Consider the following 14,626-nt stretch of genomic DNA (forward strand, 5'->3'; position numbering starts at 1 on the left):
CGAGATCGAGTCTCCAATGGGGCTCCTTGTGGGGAGCCTGCTTCTCCCTCTGCCCATGTCTCTGCCTCTCTCTCTCTGTCTGTGTCTCCTGCAAATACACAAATAAAATCTTTAAAAAAATAATAAACAAATTTTTAAAAGTTTCGCTCTCCAGATTTTGATTCCTTAGATCTGAGAATGGATTCTGCATTTTTAATAATCATCCTTGGTTATCCTGATGGAGATGAGCAGTGGACCATATTTTGAGCTATACTAATCTAAGTGTGCTACCAAGAATAACAATAATATCTGTGGAAGTTTTTGTTGAGGGGTATAGGGTTGAGAAAATTGTCTGGATTTTGTTGTTTAAATATAATTAGCTCCTAAAAGTCTAGTAATAGAATTAGCAGTACAGCTCTTAGATCCAGTCACCCAAAGCTTTGTACTTTAGAAGGCCCAGCTGTGGTCTTCCTCTAGCCAAACCTCTCTTCACAGAATGAGGAGTCCCCCAGGATATCCTCACCTGAAGTTCAGCCCCTTCTAGACCACAATATGGGTTCTCAGTACCCTGAAATTCCTTGCCCGTATGTCCCCTTTCAGGGCCTGTACAGGCCTTCCTCTCAGAACCAATGAGCACACTCCTGGGTCTAAGAGCTAACTAAGGGATAGCTTCAGTTTTACCACATAGTCCTTTATCTTCAATTTGTCCTTCTCTCCAGAGCTCCTTTATGCTAATGCTATTCTTTATTAGCAGTTCTCAAAAAAGCTTTAGTTGCATCCCCTTTGACAGTGAGGAAATGACCCCTCAACCTAAAGTGAGTTTATATAATATTTGAGGTCATTATTACATCTGATAGGAGGCTGCAGATTTTTAATTGCAATAAAATTTGTTAGAGCTGCAGCTTTCCAAACAATTGGGAAGTTGTGGTTTCCCTGCCATTCTCCTTTGGTAACAGCCAGGGAAAAGGAAAACATGTGTTCCATATTATTTCTTCAAAAGGATCTGGGAAGAAAAGAAAGAAAGAGATTAACTGACTTAATTTAACACTTGGAGCTATAAATTGTGTGTTGCAATGTGGTGATAGGATGTTGCATCAGAACGTGGCAGTTGTAGTAATGCAGTGGGTATCACAGCTCTGCGGAGGTTTTTTGGTGCTCTGTGCCCTTTTGGTAAAAATTCAACTACAAGTTTAAGTCCTTTCTTCTCTGCCAAGGGAGATGGTGTTTCTTAAATTACATTGTACCTCACTGTAATTTTGTTCTTTTGACCCAGGGCATAAGAATTTCTTTAAGGTTGAAGGTTTGCCTGAGGCCGACATGGCTGCACTGAGTCTCAGCGTCCTTCTTGTTTCCCGTTGTTCGCACATCAGCCAGGAAGAGTTGATGTTTCTTCACTTCTTCCTGGAAGTCTGTCAGGAAAGCTGGCAGGTGGATAGCAAGGCAGTAATGTCTTTTCTTTCAGAACCGTTAGTTTTGAAAGTATACGTAATAGTTCCTGAATATTTCACACAGGCTTTATCTTAAGATTTGAGAGATAATGAGTGACCAGGAATTTGCCCCTGAGAAACGAAGTTGAAGGTTAACAGCAATAAGGGTAGGAGGCATGGGATCTGTTTCAGCTAAATTCTTGCAAGTCAAGGTAGATTTTGGTAATTAGTTTTTTTCTATTACTGTTTGGGTTGTTTTGTTTTTAGCTCTTCTCTATTTTAAGAGAAAATTCATGGTGTGTGGGGGAAATTGAACAAGTGACAATATCAAATTAAATTTCATATTTAAAACCTAAGCTCTTGATGATGGGGGTGATGTCTCAATTATATGCTAGTAGAAGTCATAGTATGCATGCCAGTAGGTTTGGGAATTTAAGATAACTTAGGCAAAAAAGTGGGAGATGATAGAAAGAAATCACCTTTATTCCTGAAGAAGCTGGTTTTGGAGAATGTGGTTTGGATTTGTGACAACAATGGATTTTTCATTGCTGATCTCTAGAATTAGTCAGGCTTGCCCACCCGTAACAGGTAACATATGGTGTCAACATGAACTTCTGGCCATGTGAAACTCCTGGGATAGCCAGACCTGGTTCTGAAAGGTGGAAAGAGAAGAAAAATAGCTGAGCAGTGTATGCCATTCCTCTCCCCTATTCCCTCATGAGAGAAGTTGCTCCTTCTCCCTGGGGAGGAGTAGGGGAAAGAAGATAAGATTATATGCTACAGGGGATCCCTGGGTGGCTCAGCGTTTTGGCACCTGCCTTTCGCCCAGAGCGCTGGAGTCCCGGGATCGAGTCCCACTTCGGGCTCCCGGCATGGAGCCTGCTTCTCCCTCTTCCTGTGTCTCTGCCCACCCCCCCACCCCCCTCCCCGTCTATCATAAATAAATAAATAAATCTTTAAAAAAAATTATATGCTACTGACACTCTTCCCATGCAGAGAGAAATCTCATTGGTTGCAAGATGGATCCCTGCCTTGAGTGGTTTGGTGGTCTTTGGGATATTATAATAGAACGGGGACTCACAGCAAATTTTCGTCTTTTGTAAATGATTTTCATCATTCACAGACTTAGGGAGATGTGCTCTTAAGACAGTGTGAGTGATCAGAGTATGGTCTTAAAATCCTCATCTTTTAGAGATGCATGTTGAAATATTTACAAGGAAACTGATAGAACGTCTGGGATTTACCTCAGAGTAATCCAGGGACAGGAGAGGTACAAATGTAACAAGAATGTTGTTTTGTTATTGAAATTAGGTGATGGGTACATGGAGTTCATTATATTATCGATAATATAATGAAGGTTCTGTTTGAATCTAAATTATGCTATTAGATATGTGTCCTCAGCAAGTTACTCTATCTCAGTTTCTGTCTCCTAATCTCTAAAATGAGAATGATAGAATCTACCACATAGGACTGTCGTGATAATTCAATTAAAATAACAAGTTGCGTGCCCATTACATAACACATAGGAGACACACAAAAATTAGTAGTTACTATTTTATCTACAAATGGAAAAAAATGTATCTTCCTTCTTAAACATGAAACATTTGCTTTCTTAGTGTGTGTTTCCCCCAGTTGAGTATATTAACTTGGATTTTGTTTTGACAGCTCAGGTGCCTAAAAGGCCAGAGGGTCTTCTCAGGCCAGCCTTCTTTTGATGGAATCCACATTGTCAACCATTTAATAGGAGATGATGAATCATTCCATTCCTCTGATGAAGATTTTATGGATAATTCCTTACGGGAAGGTGGCATTGGTTTTCCTTTGCACAGAAAATCTGGCCCAATGTCTTTGGACCCCGCTGTGGCAGATGGTATTGAAAGCGAAACAGAAGACAGTGTGTTGGAGACCAGAGACAGCAACCAAGTGACTCGAAAGGAGCAGCCCCCAAGAAGAGAATCGTACTCAACCACTGTCTGACCATCACTGTGACCTAGACTGTGGGGTTTTTTAAGGGATCAGTTATCATATGATTAAGGGTTTGGGGAACATATCTGTTTCATATGTACATACTTATATACCTATATATATATATATATATATACATATATATATATTTTACAGTCTTATCTGCCTTTTTATCTTTGCCAAATCTTCACCACTGACTTACCATTGCCATAAAGTAGACTGGAATATGGTTAATGGGAAAAATAAGGTTCTAACAGTATTACTGAATATTAATGTTTCTTGTTTAGAAAATGCAATTTATCTATATGTGAGAAATATTTTGAAGTTCAGAACTATGGAAAATTGAATTTTCTTCAGATAAAACTGCTCTAGTGCAATATTTCATGGTCATTCAACAAATTACATATTTATGTTTATCAATTTGTTTTCAGGGCAGCTGTCTACAAACATTTGACCGATATAAACATTGAACTAATCTTGTGTTTTTGTGTTGGGGGAGTTTTTTGGGTTGGTTTTTTTGTTTGTTTGTTGTTTTGTTGTTTTCAGTTAAAATTACTGCTTTGGTAATGAGCCACTGAAAGCTCCCAAACACAAAGCCTTTTCTTTTTTCCATATAATTTTGCAAACACAAATTAATGGTCATTTGTCTTGAGGGTTTTAAGTTTTGTTTTAATTTCTAATTTTTATGTACATATGCTTCCATGTGTTGCCTACTGGTCAGAATAGTAGGTTAACTAAAAATAAATTGGGTTTTTGTACATATTTATAAGTCTGCATCACCCACATTGAACATCATTTTATATGAAGAATGTACATGTTGCAAAATGACTGCCTTCAGCATTCCAACAGGACTTCTGTAAATAATAGGTTAAAAGAAAATTGAAAATAAAACCAAACACTAATATTTTAATAGCTTTAGTATTTTGCTTAGCATTCAACACTAGCAGATTCATAAGTGAACTAATGCTTGTTCAGAAACACTATTGGTGACATATTTTACTTCATGTGTATATAACTAATAAATTTTTCATGATTAAAGAGGTTATAGCACATATTACTTAGTGCTAATATCTACTTAATATAATTTAAACAATGGACGGAGGTCCAAGATACACAAAAATTATATCTGCAAATAATCTATGAACATTATCTTCAGATTCTCTAGTTACTAATCCATAGGTAAAGCCATAAGAATTTTTTCCTACCAATTCTTCCTTTTTATCTAGACTTTTTTTCATGGAAATTTGAGTGACTGTCAATGGTAAATTGGTGGAAACACCAAATTACACTTAGATTACTTAAAGATAACAAGAATATGTTGACTGGATGCTTTCCACTTCCATTTTCATCAGCAGCCTATGAAAAAAAAATAGCCTTCAAGGATAAGAGGAAAGTAGAATTCAGTATATATGGAGATACAACTTTGCACAGTATGTTGCATGCAGAAAAAAAAAAATTGTATGACAGGATGGAGTAGAAGAGAAAGAATCATTTTTGTGTCTAAAGCCAGGAGTTAAGCTTTATGGTATATTTATGGATTAGGCTTTTCCAGCAAGCACTTTGTAGCTATTTGCTTGGGAAACAAGATTGAAAATAATGCCTGTTGTGTCCATATCACCAGGTTAAATTCTAGTGGTTAAGTAATTTACCTGTGGTTACAAGTTAGTAAGTAGCAGAGCCAAAATTTTCATCAAGATCTCTCTGACACCAAGCTGAAAAGGTTCAGCTAATGAATTTCTCAATTCTCTGCTTTTCTGGCAATTAATGTGATTTCATTGGTTTCCTGAATATATATAGATCTAGATGTATAGATTATCAACACTCATAAACTCCGCAGAGCTCTACTAGAATCATCTACTAGAATTGCCTGACTGGTGCTATTGGGATTCTCTTTTGGAGTTCATTACTGTCAGCCTAGGGGCTGTTGATGCCCAGGTAAAATGAGGTGAGTCATGGCCACATGATTGCTTTGACCCCCACAATAAGAAATCTAAATGATCTAGACCAAGGGTCAGCAAATACAGGACATGAGGCTATTCCAACCAGCTTCCTGTTTTTACATGACTCACAAGCTTAGAGCTTTTTAATTTTTAAATACTTGGGAGAAAAAAATCAAAAGAACAATATTTTATGTCCCATGAAAATCATACGAAATTCAGTATTGATAAAATTTTATTGGAGCTTACCCATGCTTGTCCATTTACATCTTATCTGTGGCTGCTTCTCTGCTACCATGGCAAAGTTGAGTAGTTATAACAGGTACTGTAGGGTACAAACAGTCCAAAATGTAGGTTTACATCTCAGTAGAAGCTCAAACTACCTGTTTCTGCTGTAGAACTAATGGTTTGGAAGCCTAAAATTTCCTAGTGGATCTTAAACTCATAACTATTCAAAATGGAAAATGTTCCAGCTGTTTTATATCATGAAGTCTTTGATGCCAAAGACAAATTTGGAAGGACATCTGTACCTTTGGAAATGGAGAAAGGGAATAATTCCAGAATCCCAGCACTGTTCTTGCAAGCAGGCATATTGACCTTTAGTGTATGCTTCAATGAGCCAGTGTTATAATTTGACTTTAAAATAACATCTTTCTAGAATCATGTTTGAATTCTAAATTTGAAAGATATTCTTAGAGAATTTCCTACGTACTGTTTTCCAGTTAGGAATTAGGTGTTAACAAGGATCGTAGTAAGTAAATCCATTGATCTTGTAATTTGGACAATGAAAATCTAGAAACAACAATCGTCTCATTTAAGAGCTTTGATTCAAATACTCCTTAGAAGCGTTTAGAATCTTCCTGGTTTTTAGGATGCAACAGGATACTATGCCCTGATTTGATATTAAGACTTTTGAGGTATCAGAAAATGTTCTCTTGATAGATTTTATTTAATCCCTGGTACTCTGTGTCATTTAAATGTTACTCAGTTAAACACTTAGAGCTGAAGAATATTCAGGGAGGAAAAGTGAATAAAATAAATAGCACACAAAGTACTCTCTCAGGGTAGTTACCTTCCTGGTGTTGTTGCCATCTAGGTTGAAACACTAAAAGTAGGATCTGAATGAAATGGAAATTGCATAGGGTGATGAAACAGAACTTTTAGATCAAGCAAATTATTTCAGCAGCCTTTTAAAAATCAGTGGTAAATATTTTCTTCCTGTAAAAAGCGGTCAAAGATCTAACATTACACAATTTTTACCCTTTCTATTGATAGATATTAAGTATTCAATGTTCAATGACTATTGGGACATCAAGTCTCACCTGGCACACTAGTTTGGAAGAAAAAAAAAACTTTCTCTTAGCTCTGAGCATGATACAGCTTGTTACTTTCCAGATAGTGCCTTTGAAAACAAGGTCTAGACCTTTTTAAGTATTTTATTTCTAACATCATAAGAAATGAATTGGTTCCATCTTCTGCTTTACCTTTTACATAACACACTATCATTTTCAGATTTAAAGTAAAATAAGTATATGAATTGTGTTTCAGTAAAGCCCTTTCACAGCCAACTTAATCATTGTGTAGTACCATGTGTAAGGTACATTTTATTAAATCAGTGATTTACTTTATTAAAACAGTGTGCTTTAGCCTGAAAGTTATTGCTGCTCTATCATTAACAAAACAGTTTTTAAAACTAATGAATTTTAATTTAATTAATTGTCCTGGAATTAAAGTTCCTGGTTAAAAGTAGAGTGGATGCTCTTTATAATCCAACTTTTTACATCCCATCCATTGATCGACCTATCCTTTCCTTTCACTCCAAAGAAAAGATGATAGAATAATACATTAGATATACTATAGAGATGCAAAATTATAATGTTTTTCATTTTACTGTTGGAGTTTCTTATTGTAACATTGTATGATAACCTGAAATGTTTACTTGTGCCTTTACTTTAAACAATTATTAAAGTTTTTCATTTTATAAGAATTTCTGTTTCCTTAAACTATTCAACTTAAAAGGGGAGAGGCAGGACACCTGGGTGGCTCAGCAGTTAAGCATCTGCCTTCTGCCCAGGGCATGATCCCTGAGTCCTGGGATCGAGTCCCACAGTAGGCTTCCTGCATGGAGCCTGCTTCTCCTCCCTCTTCCTGTGTCTCTGCCTCTCTCTGTTTCTCTCATGAAAAAATAGATAAAATATTTTTTAAAAAATTATGCTTGGCCTAACATCACATATTCATTAGTGAGGTTTATGCTCCATGAGTACAAGGACCATATCCACGTGGTCCACCCATGTATAATTAGTCCCAAACAGAGAGCCGGGTACATGACATTTTTCAATTTAATGAAAGGCAAGATATAATCAGCAACATGCTAACTCTTTGAAAATATTAATAGCAATATTTTCATCTCACATTGTATTTTAGGCGATTGAATTGATTAGCAACTAAGTCAATAAGTATATTCAAATATATAACTTGAATATACTGTGAAAAGTTAGGCTTTCTGCATCTTTTTCACAATGTTAACATCGTTTATTTCAGAAGCAGTTCACTATATATTCTGCTTTGTTCCTGAAGGATTTCAGACACTTATTTATAAAGGTACACGAAATATGACAAGATAGTTGTAATACAGGGTCTGTGCACCTTGGCATTACTGACGTTTGAGGCCAAATTGTGGCAGGAGGCTGTCGTGTACATGGTAGGGATATGCAGCAACATCCATGGCTTCTACCCAGTAGATGCCAGTACCAGCCGTCCTTCAGTTGTTACAACCCAAAAGACCTCCACTTGTTGCCAGTGTCCCCAGTCAGGAGAATTGGGAATGGAAATCACCCCTGGTTGAGAATCTGTAGTATAATTTAGAAGTGGGTCAAAAAACTATAAGCCACTAGGACCAAAACTAAAAACATATATACTTATTGAAGAAAGTTTGCAAATTTGACTCTTTAGTAGTAAGAAAAGTAAAACCTGAACCACAGTGAGGTGCCAATTCACACTTACTAGATTGGCAATTAAAAAAAAAAAAAACATTGGGCAGCCCAGGTGGCTCAGCGGTTTAGCGCTGCCTTCAGCCCAGGGCGTGATCCTGGAGTCCTGGGATCTAGTCCCAAGTCGGGCTCCCTGCGTGGAGCCTGCTTCTCCCTCTGCCTGTGTCTCTGCCTCTCTCTCTCTGTGTTCTCGTGAATAAATAAAATCTTTTTAAAAAAAGAAAACGTATTGATGGGGATCCCTGGGTGGCTCAGCAGTGTAGTGCCTGCCTTCAGCCCAGGGCTTGATTCTGGAGTCCCAGGATCCGGTCCCGCGTTGGGCTCCCTGCATGGAGCCTGCTTCTCTCTCTCTGCGTATGTCTCTGCCTCTCTGTGTGTGTGTCTCTCATGAATAAATAAATAAATAAAATCTTTTTTAAAAGAAAAAAAAAGGTATTGGCAGGGATATGGAAAAATTGGACCTCTGCATTGTTGGGAATGTAAAATGGTGCAGCCATTGTGAAAAATTTTGGCAGTTCCTCAAAGTTAAACATAGAATTACCATATGATCCAGCACTTCCACTTCTAGATATGTACTCAAAAGAGGTTCAAACAGATAATTGTACACCAGTGTTCATAAAAGTATTATCCATAATAGCCAAAAGATAGAAACAACATGCCCATTATTAAAGGATGAGAAAATAAAATGAGGCATACATAAAAGAGACTATTACTCAACCAAAAAAAAGAATGAAATTCTAATACATACTACAATGTGAATAAACCTTGAAAACATGCTAAATAAAATAAGCTCTACACATAATATGGCTCCACTGATGTGAAGTAACTAGAATAGCAAATTCAAAAGAGACAAATAGAGTAGCTGTTAAAAAGGAATAGAGGTGTGGGGGGGAGGGGAGTTATTTAATGGATACAGAGCTTATGTTTGGGATGATGAAAAAGTTCTGAAAATGGTTAGTGATGGTTGCACAGCATCAAATGTATTTAATGCTGCTGAATTGTACACTTAAAGCTGTTAAAATGGTAAAAAAAATGTTAACTTAAAGTCAGCTTATAATTAAATATGTTCAAATAAAAATTATAGGAGAAAAAAACTAAAATCTGAGTAGTTATAAGATTTACAGTACCCATTAAAAAGAATTTTTTAGATGTAGATTTCTAACACTAGACCGAACTCAAGCATTGTGTTGACAAAACCGGGACAGATCACAGAATTCTATGGCCTCCTTCTTGCTCCTTGAACACCACACTCCCATCCAGACCCTTGCCCTTCCTGGAATGGGTTTGGCCACATTCCCACAAGGCTAGCTACCCCCCTCCTCCTGGTTTCTGCTCAGGTGTCACCCACAGAGGAGGCCTTTTGTGACCATTCCTTTTTAAGTCTCTTTCCAGGCTTATTTTTCTCCATAGCATTGACGACTGTCTCACATTCTACACATTTTATGCCTTCATTTGTTTTCATCTACCCACTCTAGACCGAAAGCTTTATGATGTTTATCTCTATCCCCGGTTACTCAAAATACTGCTTTAGCTCACAATAAATATTTGTTGAATGAATGGTTGAATAAATCATGATACTTCAGTTTGTTTACTATTAAAATGGGATAGGGCAGCCCGGGTGGCTCAGCGGTTTAGTGCCGCCTTCAGCCCAGGGCATGATCCTGGGGTCTCGGGATCGAGTCCCACGTCGGGCTCCCTGCGTGGAGCCTGCTTCTCCCTCTGCCTATGTCTCTGCGTCTCTCTCTCTCTGTGTCTCTCATGAATGAAAGAATGAATGAATGAATGAATAAATAAATAAATAAATAAATAAATAAATAAATAAATAGGGATAAACATCTTTGGAAATATGTCAGTGGAAAACCCAGAATCCCAATACAGCCAACCTAGCTCCCAGGATCTCTACATACTGAAGATTGCTTTGGCACAAGACATCCAGCAGGCACCAGTGAGGAGGCCACAGGGGAACCAGACCAACTCCTGTCCTCACACGTGGAATGAGATGCAATTGTACTGACACAATGTCATGGGAACTCAAAGGTTATGTCCAGAATAGAGGAATGGTCTCTTTGATTCCTTCCCCAACTCCCTGCCCATTCAGAAACCCCATCTTGCACTTTGGCAGGGCCATTGATCCCTGTCACAACTGCCTGGTGTGCCCCACTATCTCCTAGTCTAATGGCCTGCTCATACAGAGGTGCTAATATCTCCTGATTTGAGTGCATGGCCACATCCTTCCTGCCTGTCTAGAAATGAAGCCTCTTCAACCAGTCACAATGTGGGATTTCAGGCCCAGAGAACCATTCTAAATCCTCCTGAATCGATTCTCACAAGGTAGCTGCTGCTGTGTCCATGTAAGATCCCCACCTCCTTGTCACCCAGCCTGGCCACTTTTTCAGAACTGCGAGGGATCTTCTCTGATCAGAGTGAGGTGGAAAAAAACTAGTTGGCTTTAAAGATGCTTTTTCTCTGATTTTTTTTTTTAAAGGAAATGCATACTGTACACATGAGAGACTCCAAGGCTGAAAGATGCTGTGGCAGTTGAGATGCACCTGGGAGCCCCCAACTGTTCCCTGGCTCAGCCTCAGGGGGTGGGACAGGCAGCCGCAGCACACAGCCCTCCACAGCAGACGGGAGCAGGGCAACCAGTGAAGTCACCGGGCCTCGAACCCGATGTCTCCCACCTGGCCAAGGGCTCTTCTTCCTTTTCAGGCAGAGGCTTTTCCAGTCTCTGGTGTCCCCTCTGTCCCTCCCACCCCAGGACTAGGTGCCTTGCTGTTTGCTGTACATCTCCCTTCAAGACACAATTGTGGGGGGCCTAACCTCCACCAGGCCGACACTTCCTATGAGTAAAAGAGATGGCATCTATTCCCCACTGTCCCACATTGTCACTTATGTTTTTACGTCTCGAGATCCAGCTTCTGCCCCCTGTGCCCTTCACCAGAGCTCAGGATTGGACCAACCATACTCCATTTACAAGTTGTTTAAAACCTTTGGTGCATGAATAAATGTTCATCCCTGCAGCCTCCTTACTACCAGATGAGCTCCTGGTCCCTCTTGGGCTGCTCAGCCTGAAGCAGCCCCTGAGCCACATCCCTCTCCCAGCCCTTCCTCAGCCTGGCCGAGCTCCTGCCGGTGCTACACAAGCAAACGGCCAGCGGAGGAGATGGAAAATCAAACAGTGGGGAGTCGTGATGTTAAGCACAAATTTATAAATATAAGGGAAAATGTCATGCCCAGGTACAGTCTAGCTCTTCCCTTTCCTGGCAAACTACCTTCCAGTGGTGCTCTTTGCAGGGATGTTCCCGACGGGCAGCAGCCCTGGCCAATGCTGGGATTTGAGTAATCACAGGCCAAGTGGGGCGTGTGGGAAGGTGTGCTGTTTGCTCTGGCTCATGGCCCTTAACAATCTGTAGCTATTTTAAATGTATCCCACAGCCTTTCATTTGCTTCACTAATTTCTCTAAAATAGAATTGTCTATTTGTGGGTCAAAATTGGAGAAGCTTCTTGTTCATCACCAAACTGCTCTTTGGTGAGACTGGAGACCACACGTGTGCCAAACCCAAAACGGCTAGGCACATAGTGAGTGACTGAGTGCTCAATCAATGTTAGCTAAAAGAGATTGTGTATTGCATCTCTGGATCCCCAGAACTGGTCAATACGGGCCTCTCAGAAAATAGTTTTGATTTGAATGTACCTCCTCCTGCCTTGACTTCTCATTGTACTTCAGTTCTGTTTTACCACTGTCTACATGGTATTTCCACATAAATGTGTTGTTTGACGTGTTGGCCTGACAGTTTTCCTATTTCCTATTTCTGCCAGCGGTGGTAATAATACCACTTGTTCTTGTGGTTCTTTTTGTTCGCGTATCCTAAAATTTCAGTGGCTTACAGCATCTTTTCTCACTCATGCTACATGTCCATCAAAAGTTGCCCACTGCTCTGCTCTCCATTGTTTTCACCCTAGGGCCAAGGCTGGGAAAGCCACTTCTACTTTGAATATTGCTGATTGTTATGGCAGAGGGAAAGCCATATGGTGATGACATGCTAGCCCCCAACACTTTTGCCAGGAAGTGATATACATCACTTCCAGCTATATTTCACTGGCTAACATAAGTCCCATGATTCACACACCCCCAGACAGAAGTGATGAATATTTGGAAACATGGTACCTACTTTGTTAACTATGCTAAATACATTTCTTAAAAAAACAACTTTAGTATAAATCATACACCAAATAATTTGGCCCTTGAAAGTATACAATTACATAATTTTTAGTACTTGCAGAATTACTCAATCAGCATCACTAAAGACAATGGCTCCCACTGGTTTCAGGATATTCACATCAATTTTGGAATATTTTCATTACTCCAAAAAAGAAATGAGAATACTCATCAGTGATCACTCTTTATTCTCTCCTTCCCCTAGTCTCTACTACTACTAGGCAATTACTAGTCTACTTTGTTTCTATAGATTTGTCTATTTGAGATATTTTACATAAATGGAAGGATATAATAGATGACCTTTTGTGTGGAATTCACTTAGCATAATGTTTTTAGGACTCATTCATGTTGTAGCATATATCAGTATCTCATTCCCCACCCCCCATCATATTCCTGTGTATGGGTACCCCACATTTTGTTTATCCATTCATCATTGATACACATTTGGGTCGTTACTAATTCTTTCCTATTGTGAATGATGCTGCTATGCACATTTGTGTATACATCTCTGTTGGACATAGATATTTTCAATTCTCTTGGGTACATACTTTAAAGTGGAATTTCTGGGTCATATGGGAACTCTGTTTTTTGGTAACATTTTGAGGAACTACCAAATTGTTTCAAGTGTCTGCAGTATTTTTACAATTCCACCAACAATGTATGAGGATTCCAATTTCTCTATACCTTTATCAACACTTATAATTGTCTATTCTTTTTATTATAAGCATCCTAGTAGGTATGAAGTGGTAGCTCTTTGTGGTTTTGATTTGCATTTCCCTGATGACTTATGATATTGTCTTTTCATGTGTTTAAAGACCCTTTGTATATCTTTCTTGGAAATGTCTTTTTAAAGCTTTTATGCATTTTTTAATTGGATTGGGGGTTTTTTTGTTGTTGTTATTGAGTTGTAAGATTCTTTATTCTGCCTAGAGGTCCCTTATCATGTTTGATTTGCAAATATTGTCTCCATATACTATAAGCTGTCTTTTTACATTCCAAATGGTATCCTTTGAAGCACAAAAGTGTTTAATACTGATGAAATCCATTTTATCTATCTTTCCTTTGGTTGCTTGTACTTTGGATGTCATATCTAAGAAACAGTTGCCTAATTTGAGGTCCCTCTATTTTCTTCTAGGAGTTTGAGAGGTTAGCCCTTAGATTTAGTTTGATGATCCATTTTGTATATGGTGTAAGGTAGGGATGAAGTAGTTTCTTTATATAAACCTTTATATTGGAATAATTTCAGATTTGCAAAAGCTGCAAAGATAGTACAGAGTTCCCCTATAGCCTTTATCCAGCTTCACCTAATGCCTAAGGTAAATATTATATATCTGTCAAAATAAGAAATTATTAATGGCATGATAGTTCTTTATTTTATTTTATTTTATTTTTGAATGGTATGATAGTTCTAATTAAACTATAGGCTCTTAGGGATCCCTGGGTGGCTCAGCGGTTGATCACCTGCCTTTGGCCCAGGGCATGATCCTGGAGACTTGGGATGGAGCCCCACATCAGGCTCCCTGCATGGAGCCTGCTTCTCTCTCTGCCTATGTCTCTGCCCCTCTTTCTCTGTGTCTCTCATGAATAAATAAATAAAATCTCTATTTTAAAAAAAGCTAAATAAAATCTTAAAAAAATAAAATAAAGTATAGGCTTTTAGATCCTGCCAGTTTTTCTACAAATGTTCTTTTTTTTTCTATTCCAGAATCTAATTCAGGATGCCACATTGCATTTAGCTAAGTACTTTTTTTTTTTAGCTAAGTACTTTTTATATGTTAAGTCACTTAATTCTCACAATAGTGTAATTCATTTTGCAGATGAGGAAATTAATGCACAAAGAGCCCAAGTCACTTGCCCAAGGTTATATAGCTAAGAAGTGATGGAATGGAAAATAAAATAAATAAAATAAAATAAATAAAAAAGGAGTGATAGAATTGTTCTCATCTTTGTCATCAATCCCTAACTGTAGATAAATTATACTACATCCTTCAGTTGCTGCCCAAGGAAGCTATCTGGAGTTAAATGTTGTGATGTTGCCAGCTTGAAAATGTTTTTATTCTATGTGATTGACAGTTTAGGCAGTATGGCAGAGACTGCCCCATGTCCCC

At 38.4% G+C, this 14,626-nt stretch overlaps 1 protein-coding gene across 6 annotated transcripts in view; it reads left to right on the top strand.

Moving 5' to 3' along the window:
• The window catches only part of EVI5 (ecotropic viral integration site 5), a 195,096-nt gene extending 187,801 nt beyond the window's left edge, over window positions 1–7,295 (top strand). For 4 of the 6 annotated variants that reach the window (XM_041747683.1, XM_041747685.1, XM_041747688.1 and 1 more), the window contains one exon: window positions 3,072–7,295. In XM_041747683.1, the coding sequence (XP_041603617.1) occupies window positions 3,072–3,383 (312 nt within the window). In that variant the 3' untranslated portion in view covers window positions 3,384–7,295. The remainder of the gene's footprint in view (window positions 1–3,071) is intronic. The other 2 variants (XM_041747686.1, XM_041747687.1) reach the window with 2 other exon arrangements.
• Window positions 7,296–14,626: the final 7,331 nt, after the last annotated feature.

This window comes from Vulpes lagopus, chromosome 3 (assembly GCF_018345385.1).
Source record: "Vulpes lagopus strain Blue_001 chromosome 3, ASM1834538v1, whole genome shotgun sequence".
NCBI lineage: Eukaryota > Metazoa > Chordata > Mammalia > Carnivora > Canidae > Vulpes > Vulpes lagopus.